Below are 15134 nucleotides of genomic sequence, written 5' to 3'. Positions count from 1 at the left end.
GTTTACTACCAACTAAAAAATCAAAACAATTTATTGCAGAAAAACAAATATTAACTTATGAAATGTACAAAATTATTTCAATAGACTACAGCTACGGCTACAACCAAAGCATTGGATAGGAAAAGTCAACAAACAAACATGTAAATGATTTTATGCAGGTGTTTAGGGTTTTTTTTTTTGTTTTATGTTTTGTAGATTTTAAAGATAACATTCGGCGCTGTTTTGTGTTTTGTTTTATTGAAGTATGAGTTGCGTATGATTTAATTATACATAGCGTATCTATACATATAAATATTAGGAGAATACTTTGGATTTTGTTCTTAGTTAGGCCTTACAAATAGATGCTTTGTATAAGTGTTATGTAGAATAGGCTCTGCCTATGTGTATAGTATAGTAATCTAGTTTTTGTACATGATAGTTTTAGGCAAAATTGTTTTCATAATTTGCCCAGAGATCGTAGCAAATCATAAAGGACATTTTTACCACTGGTTAGGAAATGAGAGCGCGACAATTTGTGTGCATTCGGCGGCAATCTTATGAATAAGGCATCCAAACGTGCAGAAATTGACGAAAATAATTCAAAGGCATTCCTCTTCTTCTCTTAGCTTGCTTTTCCACTGGTCGAATTGGTACAATATGTTAGTAGGTCGACGAAAACATGGCGACAATGAGCCAAAAACCGGCTTATTGGGGCTCCGTTTTAGCGCCCTTAAAGTGCAAAACAAAATTCAATTCCGCTCTGCCCTGAGTTTCAGTTTTTCGACAAACAAATGGCAGGCCAGAGCAGGGATGAGTTTTGTGTTCACCCGGCAAATTTCAAATGCAAAAGTTGCCAGTGAAATTTGCAAGGGTTTTACAAAGTTATGTAAAGTTAGTGTATTCCATCGTTATAAAGGTTAAATTTCGGTTGGCTTCAAGATAGTTAAGACTAATTCCATTTAGCTTGCGGTCTCTCCCTCTTCTAGTTCAATAGTTGGTTGTTGTTAAGAACTAATCACTTAGTTTATGGCATTTCTCACTAGAGAAATCTAAAAAGTTTCATGTAGCTCGAGCTTACTGGTTGGCTTACAACTAATTACTGGTTACGAGTAGTTGAAGACTAACGATTAATATTCGCAACTGTCGCCCTTGCACTGCATAAAAAGGTTCGTAATAAAAAATTAGGAAATACTACTCAATCGCAGTGGCTTATAAAAAATCATATATAAAATTACAAATTGCAATTCGGTGGGTTGGCCAGCGAATCTGGAGCGTTAGTTGTGGCGCGGACGCTTCAGCATCGCCCCGATGTGCGTCCCCAATCCGAATCCTCCGCTGGAGCTCGAGCTGGCGGATGAGCTGGGAGAGCTGGTGCGCAGACGCTTTGCGGGCGATAGTTTCTTGGGTGCCTGGGCCAAACGCTTGCGCTCCTTCATGAATTCTGCAAACAGAAAAGAGAGATGTCGAGTTATTAATACTTGTTACGTGTTACGGACAAATCAAAGTCAGCTGCTGCACTTCCGGCTATCCCTGTCCACAAGTCATTGATCCCTAAACAGCAGGCGCCGCCTGTTTTTGCACATTTTGATTTCGGTTTCGGGTAGATTCCCAGATTGTGGCACGTGGCCGGCAGCACTTCCCTAGCCGGGGGTTGCAGATCTGCACAGGGGTAGCAAGCAAATAAATGCCAGACGGCAGCCAGACGGTAGGTCCCTAGCCGGTTTTTCAGGTAGTCCGGCGAAAGCAAGAGTGGTGCCTTGCTGCTGCTGCATAGCTGCATAAATTACGCACTCTAGCTCACTGGCCGCAGTAGGGAAAAGTTCTTCCAAAGTACAGCGAGTCGGGGCTTTAAGGGATTCAAGGGCTTCCCAACTGGCCACCCGATGCGGGTGCATTTATAGTGCCCCGAACAGACACTTTTTACGATTATAATTACACATGCATGTGCGAGTGGCGCATATAAAAGTAAAAAAAGAACGCCGAGCACAAAGCAATCAAAGGGAGGTTTGATAAGGCCACGGACTCTGGATGGTGGTGCATTGAAAGCCGATCCCCAGACCCCTCTCTCTCGTTTTCCATAATGAGGTCAGGCCGTAGACAAAGCGGAGTCACAGCTGTTAGCATTTATAGATGCAGCCAGCCAGCCCGCATGCGATCGATCTGGAAACCAACCCCCGCGCGGCCGAGGATCAGATCAGAATCGTTCGGTTTTGGCAGTTGAAGAGCTGAAACAGCTGCAGTCAGCTTTGACTAACCCTTTTAGACGCAAATAAATCTCCCACAAAGCACTGGCTAATTGCTATAATTTGGGTTTAAGTTCCACGAGAAACGCCCACTACTAGGAGGTTTCTGGGAAGTGAAAACTTACAAAAAGGCTGAGGGAGTGGACCTCAATAATGTGGGAAACCAATCGAACAACCCCATTAGTTGAAATTGAATGGCTGGTTTGTTGGACCACTTAAACTTTTTCGTTTGTTTTCAACTATTATTTAAATGTCGGGATTCTATATTTTTAACTTGGCGCAATAACATTTTGAAATTCTGTTAAAAAGTGATAGATGCCTCTAAATTTCTATTGCTACTTTTGTAAACAAGACCCTAACTCTAGATAAAGTTCCTCAAAAAACTCCCTCTATTTTAGCCTGTGAACCAAAAATAAACAAAACTAAAACAGAAACCAATTCGTAACGTCTATCGAAGTGCAATGAAGCTTGTCCCTGGGAACCGTCAAGCTCCGCTGATCAAAACCAACCCCCGTGGCGAAACTCACCTGTGATTTTGGGCTGTCGCTTGCGCAGGACGATCGAGGAGGTGCTGGCCAAGTTGGAGGAGCTGAATCGCGACGTCAGCGACTCGTCCTGAGAGTCGTAGCAGGAGTCATTATCGGTGTTGGACTCCAGCGAGGAGTTGACCAGGTTGGAGCCGAAGTTCTCGCGCTCGGATCGCTCGTTGACCAAGACGTCCATGTCACTGGGACTGCTGTCGCCGGAGGGACGAACGTGGGCGGCCCGGGTGAGGGTGTACATCTCCGGGGCGAAGCTGGACTCCTGGAAGCTGACGCGTTCCCAGATGAAGGAGGACTTCTCGGTCAAAGGGCAGCCGGCGCGGAAGTCGAAGCCCCACTTTTGAGTGGCCAGTTCCTGGTGGCGCTCCAGTTCGGCATTGAAGGGTCTGTAAAGAGGGTTAGGTTAGTTATGGTTGACAATTCGGGTTTTAGGTGGAACTCACGTCTTGTTGGCTGAACCCTCGGCGGATTTGGCTGTGCCGAAGAGGTCACGCTTGATGCGGTTCAACTGGCGACCGCAGGGCAAATTGCGACTCACCGCCGGACTGCTGCTCATCTTGCAGAACTCACTCAGCATCACGGGATTCAGGACTCGGGCACTGACCATCTTGGTATATTGGACTATTTCTGTTCTTGAGCTCCTCTAATGTTTTTCTGCTCTGTTTTGGGACGCAGTTTTCTTGCCACTTGTTTGCGAATCGCACGCCAAAGCGAACTGTCAAACTTTTGGCGCCAAAACTTTGTTTTCGGGCAGCCCCAAAAGAGCGAGAGAGAGCAGTCTCCACACGAATACAAATCACGGTCTCCACACGTTCGCCTGCGCGTGTGTGTGTGTGTGTGTGGGAGAGCAGTGCGCCTGTGTGTGTGCTTTGTGGCAGCTTCTTTTTTACGTTTTGCTGCCTTCTAAGTGAATTTTCACACTGCAATTGCTTATAAATTAATTATAAACAGAGTTCTTGGTCTAATAGCACTCGGTCACGGTTTCCAGTTGGTGGTTTCCACACACTGCACTGCTATTGCACTCACAAAACTATGCGTTTGCGTCGCTCTTTTCAGTTTGCTACGGTTAAGATGCCACAGGGCAGCACTATTGGTCTTATGTTTATTTATACAACTTGCAGGCGTTGTAACAGCGAGGTTTGTTGACTTTTTCGGGTCCTTAGCTGGCGCACTGCGCACTGGGATTTCGTGCTGTAGCGCTACCGATCTCGGGCGAACCTCTCTCGACGAACTCGGAGAAACGAATAAATGATAAATAAAACACGGAGCAAAAGCAAACGTCAAACAACCACCAGCGGCGTTGCCAGCCTCGAGTGCAGAGCGGGCCGCGCTCTCTGTGCAGCAACCCTCGAATTCAAAAAGATCGGAGGGACGGCGGTGCGACAGAGAGGGCGAAAGAGAACCCTACGGTTGGGTTTGAATGCGCTTTTCTGGGAGTTCGGCATGGCGAAGGGGCAATGCACTTCTTAGTATTTCCGTACTACGGAATAAAATAACAAACAAAAAAATTAAAAAAAATAAATAATTAAAAAATTATAAATACATAAAAATTTAATTTTAATTTAATTTATTAGTTGATAATGTACGTTGCAGATACACTAATGGGATTCAACTAAGTTTAATTTTTTTTTTAACTATGATTTTTTTTAAGCTGGAAGTCCTTAAAACATTTTTTTAAAGTTTCTTACAAGCTAACTCACTTAATTTAGAGTACTACTATTGCTGCTATGGTTAATAAAATTCAGAATTAAAGCTATACCTATTTGAAGTATTTTATAAAAGTATAAAGTTTTTTTGAAGTTCATATATACGAAGGATACAAATTTTATTAACCCGCAGATAAATAATGTGTTTAACTTTTATAATTTCTCTAAGAACATCAGTACTCAAAAAAAGTCCCCTTGCTAGAGCGTATCAAAAAAGTCGGCCTAACTCCCTCTCGCTCTCGCTCCCTAACTCCCTCTCTCTCACACCCTATGCACCCATCTCCCTCCATTTCCATCCGCGTTCTCGCTGCCTTTTTGTTTGTTGTTGCATCGGTGGAGCTGTACTTTTGGTCGCGATTGCGATGGGAAGATACGAAAGTAAAAATGTTTTGGCTTCGGTTTGTTTGGCCTCAAACTGGATTTTTAGCCGCCGAGGGGGCGTGGCAGGGGGCAATTTGGGGCACCGATTCTTTTCACTTTCCTCGTGTTGCCAGGGGGAAAATCGCGCCAGCAATGTGGGGCACTGGTCCAGTAAATGTGGCCCACGTCTATTTCGAATTTCCGCATGGCGTTGCCACTGCATTGGGTTTTTCAAATTTCCGTTATGGCTCGCATTTTAGAACCAAAGTTTTACCGTCATTTCAAGCTGCATTTTCCGAAAGTTGTAGTCCTTTTCATGTGCAAAATCGTAAAAAATTAAATTACACTGCCAGAAAGCAATAAAACGAGATTTATATTGTTTGCACAAATCCAATTAAATAAAAAAGGAGAGAAAGGGAACAAAGCCCTGGAAGTCAGATTCGTCGGCTAAAGACATCATTTGCTTTGTCCTTTGCACTCGAGGAAATAATAGAAAAACCTCTTGGTTTTCCACACAGAACCCGAGAAAAAAAAAACAAGAAAAAACGGAGTGCAATCACCCCAAAAAAGGCAGAGATCGTTTGACGACCGTTCGATTAGGCAGCATCATCCATAATTCTTCCCTCTACACTCCCATACGATCCGATCCCTTGTGGTTCGGTTTTCTGTTTATGGGACACACCCTCCGCTCAGGACGAAAAGCAACGTGAATTTACACACTTTATAACAAATTTGGGAATTCTACTGGCGTTCGGTTGCAGTCATGCCTGAAAACATAAACAACTCAAGAAGGAGTTTTTCGAAAGGGGAAAGAGTTCGTGATCCCTTTAAGTAATTTCCTCCCGGGCAGGATATCCTGGCGACGGTTTATATGGGTTGTGTCAACACACGCGGAAAAAAGGCGGAGAAAAGAGGTGGAAAAGCGGTGCTCAAGTGTCCCCCTTTATAAGGGCAGATCCCAAAGGATTCTCGTGGAACGTGCGGGCATTAGATGATACTCAAGGTATTCGCTTGATTGGAGCGTTTAATGCTGGTTGGATCGAAATCGGATCTTATCGGTTATTCCCTCAAATGCTCCTAACTATCCCCCTAGGGCCGATAAGACCTGGGCAAACACTATCAGCGTCTCCTAGGCAAAGGTCGCGGTCTTTAGAACATTATCTCGCTTCTATTAAAACCTCAACGAAGTCCCGTCCTGCATGGTCTTGTATAAAATATACGTTACACTCATTTCGAATGCAGCCCGTCTTATCGCCTCAACACACAGCACACAATCAAGCCAGCCCATTTCACCCCAGGAGGAGGCCCAAGATATCCCACTTCGTATGGCCACCGATAGCCAAGAACCTAGCCCGATCTGCCACGTGTTCCGGTGGGGGTGCGAATGTTCAGCGAGCATGACCAGCCAGCTAAGTAACGATCGAAATTGCCGTAAGATACTTTTCAAATATTCTCGGTTCCGTAAGGAAATTACCATAAAAACTGTTCAGCTCACGGAACTGTGACCGCAATTTTGGAAATTTTGCTAGGCAGGTGTGCCACTACCAAGGATACTTCAGGGGTTCAGCCCAACTTCTTGTGGGAGTGTTTCATTTGGAAATAATAACTTTTAGAGGGAGGTTAAAAAGGTATCTTTAGTAATATATACTTTAGAAAAGTTTACCAAGAAGACTGAAAAAAACAGAACAAGACAAATGAACAAAATAACGAAAAGATTCAAAATTAGAAAATTCATATTTTAGATTTAATTGTCTTCATACATATGACCCAGAGTTTTCCTTTTAATTACCTTTTAAATCTAACGAAAACTCCCTTCGTTTGACTGAAGATCTAGGCATCAATTATATTCAATACCCTTTTCTGACCATTAGACACTCCTTGAGCTGGAACCCCATTTATATATCTCAACCTTAATCGTGGTGATCCCTACCAAAACACAGAAACAGGATAGGCGATCTTCACCAAGTGTTACAAAGCATTTCACCCTGGCAAATGACCAATCATTAATATTACAAAATCTCTGCGCAGGACATTTATAAATGACTTCGGCCTATCTTGGATCTTTTGCTCGGACAAATTGCGGTCAGATCGGGAGTTATTGATGGATTTCCCCGAAAGTGGAATGCAAATAGTCGGTCAAGTATGCAAATATTTGGACTGGCTACCGTTGAGGCTAATCCCTTGCTGATCCTGCGGCTACTGTGCTACTTTCCACTCCAATCATCAATCAGCGGAAAGGCACTTGTGCTGACCACGGATAAAGCCGGCATGACAACTCATTTTATTGGAACAGTCTCTCTGGCTCTCTGGGTGGACAAACAACCAAGGAGGTTGTGGGAAAAGGTTTCCTTTTCCTGGTAAACGCGTGGAAAACGTGTTTTGGAAAATACGTTGGCCCAGCACGCAGCGAGGAACTCGTTTTATCAGCCAAGAAATTATAAATATTTATGAAAAACCATTCGAGGAGAGCGAACCCAAAGAAAGATAAACAAACAAACAGAGGCATCGAGTCAAGAAGTTGTCAAATCCTCAGGTATCTTAGGTCAGGAAAGCAGATCACCCAGAGATGTATCTCCTGGCTCTCGGTATTTGTACATGCTATCTGCCGCCGAACTACCCCAAAAAAGGAGAAAAACCTCAGTCGCTTTCGGTGGATACCTACCTACATGTTCCCTGTGCTAGGGGACCCTGCTCCCCGACTCCTGAACTCCCCGACCAAACTCAAATAATAATAAAAAACGCATTTATGACTGCATCGGGTGAGAAACGGCATAAAGCAGCGAGGCAATCAGCGTCGGCGATCGTTCAGCGTAGAAAAGTAACCGAAATCCTTTCGAAAATCATCCACAAAACAGGTTGGAAATGAGTGTCAGATAGCCATAAAGGGCAGGTAGATCGCTCGGCCATTTGTTGGGGGTTTTCAATCACAAGACAAATTTATTAGAGAGAAAGAGAAACGTGACCCTTTTGGGACTTTGATTATGGGGAACGATGCAACCGAACAAAAAACACAATTAACCAAGAAGGAAACTCAAATCAAAGCAGGGGTACAGTTGTGTAGGGGGTGTTCAACTCATGGACTCGTTCTCCTCCCCATCCAGGTCCTCCTCCTCCCCCTCGTCATCAGCATCCACGTAGTCCACCTCTTCAGCTCCTTCATCCGAGGACATGACGGTGGTCCAAAGACCGTACTTCTTGTCCATGTTCTGTCGCCAAAGTATGATGTTTCCATTTGCCAGGGCCATCGCACATATTTCGCCATCGGGACTGAACCTCAGAAAGCATATCGCTGACTTGGACCTGCCCTGGTAGCACCCCAGGGGAAGGCCCGTCTCGTAGTCGTACTTGTAGACGACACCCTCAATGTTGCCACATGCGTAGCTCTCCTTCCTGGGATGCAGGGCGGCCGAAGTCACCTTGAAGGGGCACTTTCGGGTCTTCAGGATCTCGAAGGTCCTGGGATCCAGAAAGATCACACTGCGCTCAAAGGCTATGGTAACTATTTCCCTGTCGTGGTGCAGCTCCACCGTTTTGGCGTGGTGGGTGAGAACTATCGAGTGGGTGCGCTCGCCACTCCGGCAATCCCACATCTTCACATTGCGATCGTAGGAGGAGGTGAGGATGCAGTTCTCCTCCAAGCAGAAGGTCAGATCCCTGATACCACGCTGGTGACCGCGAAACGTCATCAGGGGCTTCTTGCCCGATTTCTCCAGGTCGTAGAGGGACACGGCGGGTTCGAGGCCGAGGCAACCGCTCACCAGGCGACTGCCTTTGGGATCCAAGTCCAGACAGGACACTGTCTCTTCGTGCGTGTACTTCGTTAGCTGTTTCCCCAGCAAGGCATCCCAGATGCGAACCTTGCCATCGGCACCGCCGCTGGCCAGGATCCTTGCATCCTCGTTCAAAGAGACGCTCCACACGCCCGCCTTATGCTTCCTTAGATTGCCTATCATGTGCCCAGTGTCACCATGCCGCATCATGGCTATGCCATCGAGTCCCGCTGAGGCCAGGTAAAAGCCCGAACCAAGGTCCCTGCTGAAGGATAACTCCACTACTGCGTCGGTGTGGCCCACGCACTTGGCTCCAATCTGTTGCGACATACCGATTATAATGGAAATGAGATTATACAAAACTAACGAGAAAAGATTGTACAAAACTTGAGCGGGGCTTGGTTTGTTTTAGCTAAGGTCTCGAATATTAGGAACAGATCTAACCGGAGTTACTAGATCAGGCATAAACGTCTGTAAAAACAGTTCGGTAAATAAAAAATATATATCTATAACACCACTGGGTTCAATTTAATGCAAATAAAATATAAATAATACACTGTGATAGAACCATTGCATTTCTAAATATAAGTATACAAAATATATTACATATTATTTTCATCTTTACCTCAAATGATTAGTATCTAAATTGACTCGCAACTGTGAGAACTTGGCCAGCTTCTTGATTATCCAGGGCATGTAAGTGGGCACATCCATGTAGTAGGCCTTCTGACCAGCTCCGCACTCTGTGCTCCCGTAGCTGACCACTCCGAATTGCACCGTGCGAACGGCGCCAAGGTGCAGGATCGACCAGGTGAGCGGACCACCTGAGTCGCCGGTGCAGGTATCCACAAAGTCTCCGTTGGCGCACAGGAAGGAGTTATCCCTGCCGCCGGTGCACGTCTCAGTGTTTATATAGACCTCCATGGAAGTGTTGGCAAAGCGCAGATCCTCCGTTTTTCCCCAGCCCACCGCCAAGAAAGATTGTCCAATGTTGGAGGTAAACGCCAGGAGTTGATCTGTCAGAGGCAGACAAATGGGTCGGATGTGATCTGAGGAAAAGGGTGATTCAAAGTAATTAAAATACCACATGTATTAACTGATTTTCTACCTTTAAAGACCACTTTTCGGTCCAGTTTCAGCAGGGCAACATCAAACCAAGCGGAGAAGGGGTTAAATTCCTCATGAATGATCGCCTTCTCTATAGAAAATTCCTCAACGGGCGGGGCACAAAACTTTTTATAGTCGTAGGTGGTGCAGTCTTGTGAGGAATTTAAGTCGTGTTCTCCCAGCCGCACTCTTATTCTAATTAATTAATTATAGGGGTATATATAAAATGCTGGAAGAAATATTTGTATTTTACTTACTCTCTAAACCGTGGACACAGTTTAATGCAATGGGCAGCAGTTAAAACAAAGCCTGAATTGATCAAAGAATATCATTATTAATTAATGAATAGTTTGTATTTTTCTCCATAAATACTTTCTGAGATAAGGGAGCCCCCACAACGACAAATTTCCAAATGCTCTGGTATGTAGAGAAAAGCCATCCATGGTTGGGACATTAGGGAAGATTTTCTGCCTCCGGTGATCCTTCTTCTAAGTCTTTGGATGGGTAATATATTCGAAAGGACTCCGCAATCCTGTTGTCGCAATTGCTCGTAAACGCTGCGTTCTTCTGGTGTCCAATTTTGTGGTACAAGTTCAGATACTTCTATAAGGCAGATGAAAGCCCAGGCCAGACAGAAAATCTCTTGGAAACACTTCATGATGCAAGCTCAGATTGAAAGCGACTGAAAGAATCTCTCTGAAGTGCAGTTTGTTGATAGGAAATGCCTTATCACCCTATAAAATCACTGCGAAATTTCTTAGAAGAGCAAACATATTTGTTCTTATTTAAATGCTGATAGTAGCAAATGATCATCGCGAAATAAGAAACTAGATCAGGCATTAAACACATTATATTTAAATAGTTAGGGGAAAAATTAAACAACTTTTCAGAAGCAGAATGCAGAGTAAGCTTTAAAAGTAGAACAAACATATCTCGACACAATTACGTATATTAATTACCAAAAACAATTGCTTATACAAGTCAATGAAATTGAAATATTTTTCGATTTAGTACTAGATAAACATACCCTTAACCCTTTAGCTCAAGCCAATAATTTCTACAATATTAGAAATAATTGTAGAGAAATTATTTATTACATTATTACAAAGTTTTGCAATACAATCCATGCGAAAGGAGGTTTTTTTGATTCGCAGATATATATTTCAAGACACATTTTCTTATCATTTTATGGGGCCTTCGACACTCGATTAAGAAGGTTTTATTGACTTGACAAAGAAGACTGCTTCCTAAGCCGACAGTAAAGCTGCACTTTATGCCAGCGGCAGGCAGCTCCTCCGCCGCGCTTCCTCTGCCACTTTTAATTTAATAGAAAGCACACAGCCCCGAGGTCCTGGGCGGAATCGTGATTGTGCCAAAGTCGGTATCAGTCATCACTTGTTAATCTCACTTAAACGTTTCAGCGGATATTGTATGGCCCCCGTGCTCGAGGATTTTTCGGCAAACAGCGAAAGGTGGCGAACTACTCGCAACTTTGTTGGCAAAGGAGCGCCAGGATATTAGCAGCGTGCAAATGGGGGGAGCAGGACGAGGACGTAATGTATATTAAATGCACTCGAGGAGATTCAATTCATATTTCAGGACGTTTTGCTCTCATTACGCGGCCGAACAAAGGAGACGCCCCGGCACGAGTCCTGTGCCCTCGAGAGGATCCGTTTCACCTGTGGACTGACACCTGTGCACACACAAGCGGGCTAACACAATGCCGGGGATAAGGAGGATCCACCAACACCTTTTGGCAATCTCTGACTTTGTACCTGAACCAATTGTGCGGGCACAGGACCAAAAAACCAGGAGCAGGAGTCGCTGGCAACCGCAAGACTAACAGAACACGCCCGCAATTGAGTCGAGCTCACTTTTACACAAAGTCGGAAGGAGAGTACTTCCAAATCACCTCAAGAGTGAGTGCACAGAGAGAAAATTTGGGTGATGGTTTTTGAAACAATAATAAAATAATAAAGAGTACGATACTTAGTTCCAATATTTCTTAGGTATATTGTCCGACATCAATCTTTTCAAATTGTTTTTTCAATTTTCGTTGACAATTAAAATTATTTCTTAAACTATTTTGAAAGCCTTTTGATCTTCAAAGTACGTATAATGGGTATTCATATTTTGTTCCTTATTTATTTTAGTCGTTGAAAAATATATGAACTCAAAAGGGTTCGATAAAATGTTATACTTTCTTATCTTTAGGTTTAAATTTATCTTTAAGTTCAAAACTTTGTAAAATCTATAATGTTTATAAGTTACATTATTCAGCATTTTCTCTGTGTACTTTTGCTTGGAAAAGAAAATTTGTCGCCGCCCTTGGGGGTTTGAGGGAAATTAAACGGATTTCCTCGAGAGCTTGAGCTGACAATGTGTGATGTGGTAGTTGCTTGAAGTCATTGTCGAAGCACATGCTAATTAGATTTATGCACAAAAAAGTTTGGGAGAAAAGAAGGAAAATGTGAGCTGAACACCTGATTTAAATGACATCCTTAAATTTTAAGAACTGTTAATTCTGTGGTAAAATAAAAGTTAGTTTAAGAACAGTCCATGTTAATAAGTTAGGAAACTAAAGAATCTTTTCGTAACATAAAATAAAACAAATACTCCATATCTTGTTTTCCGAACCAAAAATTAAATTGTCTTTTAGACTCTGGAGCATTGTAATCTCGAAACAGTTTGTTCCCATAACCTACTGTCCCGCATTTTTTCGACAAGCCCACAAACACACAACTCATTGAGCGTTTTCCCTCTCAGATTTTGGTCTGAAAACGCATTAATAATAATTAGTACAAACATGGAAGAGTTTAAAGGAACTGCAACTCATGTCATTAATGGTCTTTCGAAACGGAAAGTGAGGGGCATGGACAGCACTTGGGCGTGGTCAGCAGGAAGTTAGAATTCATTTGTCAGTCGAGTCAGACGCCGAACATTAGAAATGGTCCAAAGTCAGCGCAAAAATAGACGCGGAAATTAATATTTTTAGCGAATTTGGGCCATCAAAATATTTACTGGGCTCGTAAAGATGCATACTTTACGACAGGCCAACGGAAAATCTTTCTATGTAATTGCTTATAATTTTTATAGGACATCAGCAGGAGCAGGAGCAGGAGCCTCAGCAAGGGGTAAAGGGACGAGGGACGAGGGGAGTGGAGAAAGGACACTCCCATTGATAATGCGAGCGCAGACATCAATCTGTCCCAGATTCGGGATTCGTGAGTTTCCTTTCGCATCCCGGGCTGCGCTCCTCTGCCAAAGTGTCAGGACAAATCAATAAACTTCTAATTTTATTACGAACGTTACAGATACCGATCTGTCACTTCCCATTGTCGCGCTGACAATTGATATCTCACACATCATTTGGTTCGAGTGCGCACAATGAGATTGTTTATGCCATTTTTGGGTAAGCGACTTGCGAAATACTTCCCCCGGGTAGTCGCATTTCTATGGACCCTCTCGCAGGGATTCGTCTGGGTATCGAGTTTTCACCTTTCCCTTTTTCGATCTCACACGCCGCTCTCCACTTTCTTTTCTAGGGGTTGTCTCGACTTGCGGTTTTGCCTGAGAAATCGACGTGATTTTTCCGCATTTTCTGCTGGCATTTTGTCCACTTAACGTTGCTCTGTGGTCAGAGTTCAAATATGGGACCATTGACTAATGACAGTTGTCCGCAAATGTTTGCATAATCCTCTGATCAAATCGGATCGGCTTTTCTGGGTCAATGTGCTGGTTGCCGATGGAGAAAGCGGCAGGGGGACCAGGTGAAAGGTCCTTGCCTAATAATGCGGTTTATGACCTACTTGGTTTATTGACTTTATAAATGTATTATGAAATAAGCATTTAAAAGTATTTTTTAAAACCTTTTTTTAATTTTACATCATGAGCTAAATTGAAAACAATTAAGTCTATGTATAAGTATATGTAGTTTCAGTTTATAAAATGGTGTTTTATTCATTTAAAAATATTAAAAACAAACATTTTAAATTAGAATCATTTTAAAAAATTTTGTTAATGTATAATATATTTCAATATTAGGTGTTTTTGTGTGCTATACTATTTTTAAACTATTTATTGAGTAATCTATCAATCGATTCAATTCGAAATAAGATTCTTGATCTTTGTGAATTTTTTCACTAATCATTTAACTTTGTGGTATCTTAAAATATAATAAGCCTATTTCCCTAGTTTATGTATAATTTATTTTTATTACCACCGTTTTCCGACACTAAACTCTTTTGCAACAACTGACGATCTGTCTTTTCTGTCAACTTTCCCATATCTGAGGCACTTTCCCATAAGTCCCTTGTAAGACTCTTGTAAACCCTAACTAAATTATGCAAAAGCCACGCTCTACATCATGTTAAGGACTGGAGTGATCAATCCCGGTGATTTCTGAATTTCTGACACTTTTGCAGGCAGATCCTGCGAAGGACAATGGAGAAAGCGATCCTTGTACCAGTTTTCCAATTCGCCATGCCCGTCGCATTTGGGTGTTACTTTCGCTTTCGCCGATCTGCAGATCAATCAAAGTTGGTCACGCTGTCAGGAATTATGTCACTCGCTTACTCAAATTGCAGAGCTCGCAGGATTCGCAGGACGAGGATGATGAACTGACGGTTAACCTAATTTGCATATGAGGAGCGCAGAGTTTTCCTCGGCAGCTGCGGCTGAGTTTTCCCATCCCCATTCCCAGGAAAAACTTTACTTGACAAAGGTTGAAAGTTTTCTTGGGTGTTTTCTCACTTTTCTTTACTTTTTTTCTTGGTTTTTTTCGACTGTCAGCACATCAATCATGCATTTTATGTTTGCATCTTTTAGGCACAACTATCTTTTGTAACTCCGTTTGCAATTAAGTAAAATCTTTTTAATTTGGCAGCCAGGTCATTTGATACTTTCCACGGCTTACCCTAATCCTTTTTCATATGGTAATTGGGTCTGCTGAAAGCTAATACTCTGGCGCCTGCGCAGATGTGAGAAAATTCGGACGAGCAAACTTTTTAAATGAGACATTGGAGTTTAGGGAAAAATCAGGCCAGCTCTGCCGTATATCAATCAACTGTCAAATGGCCCATAAACGATTTTATAATGGCCTTCGGTGGCCAGCTGCCCGAAAGTGATATAAAATCATCGGATGGGCATGCCAAAATCGCACTTTATGGCCATATAAAATTGGGATCTACTCCCGAAAATCAACCAAAAAAAGAGAAAAACAGATGTGGAAGTGCCAAATTAAATCCAAGATTCGTGTAAGTCCAGAAGTTATGGCTCACCCCCGATGACGAGCACTACGAATCAGACTTCCTGTGTGCCCATCGCTCCACTAATTGCCCGAAGGATGCGACATCGCCGAGACAGGAAGCGGAAACTAAAGTGGTCGGGGTCACTCCCGAAACTCGGTCCTCTAACTAAGCGACTGGC

General features: G+C 43.1%; 3 protein-coding genes across 3 annotated transcripts; all 3 read right to left on the bottom strand.

Moving 5' to 3' along the window:
* Position 1: 1 nt before the first annotated feature.
* LOC108036620 (cyclin-dependent kinase inhibitor 1) lies at positions 2-3997 on the bottom strand. Its single transcript, XM_017112887.3, has 3 exons — positions 3208-3997; positions 2750-3150; positions 2-1420 (listed from the first exon to the last, which is right to left on the bottom strand). Exons 1-3 carry the CDS (start codon positions 3369-3371, stop codon positions 1254-1256), a joined length of 732 nt encoding a protein of 243 aa, XP_016968376.1. The 5' UTR covers positions 3372-3997; the 3' UTR covers positions 2-1253.
* Positions 3998-7742: 3745 nt separating this feature from the next.
* Positions 7743-9035, bottom strand: LOC108036279 (serine-threonine kinase receptor-associated protein). Its single transcript, XM_017112290.2, has one exon. The coding sequence runs from the start codon at positions 8928-8930 to the stop codon at positions 7899-7901; it is 1032 nt and encodes a 343-aa protein (XP_016967779.1). The 5' UTR covers positions 8931-9035; the 3' UTR covers positions 7743-7898.
* Positions 9036-9107: 72 nt separating this feature from the next.
* LOC108036282 (serine protease grass) lies at positions 9108-10375 on the bottom strand. Its single transcript, XM_017112293.3, has 4 exons — positions 10080-10375; positions 9965-10016; positions 9709-9902; positions 9108-9649 (listed from the first exon to the last, which is right to left on the bottom strand). The coding sequence occupies exons 1-4, from the start codon at positions 10363-10365 to the stop codon at positions 9222-9224; spliced, it is 960 nt and encodes a 319-aa protein (XP_016967782.1). The 5' UTR covers positions 10366-10375; the 3' UTR covers positions 9108-9221.
* Between the last annotated feature and the right edge of the window lie 4759 nt (positions 10376-15134).

Source organism: Drosophila biarmipes, chromosome 2R (assembly GCF_025231255.1).
Source record: "Drosophila biarmipes strain raj3 chromosome 2R, RU_DBia_V1.1, whole genome shotgun sequence".
Classification (NCBI taxonomy): domain Eukaryota; kingdom Metazoa; phylum Arthropoda; class Insecta; order Diptera; family Drosophilidae; genus Drosophila; species Drosophila biarmipes.
Note: the sequence above shows the minus strand (reverse complement) of the source record. Positions and strands in the feature narration are given on the sequence as shown.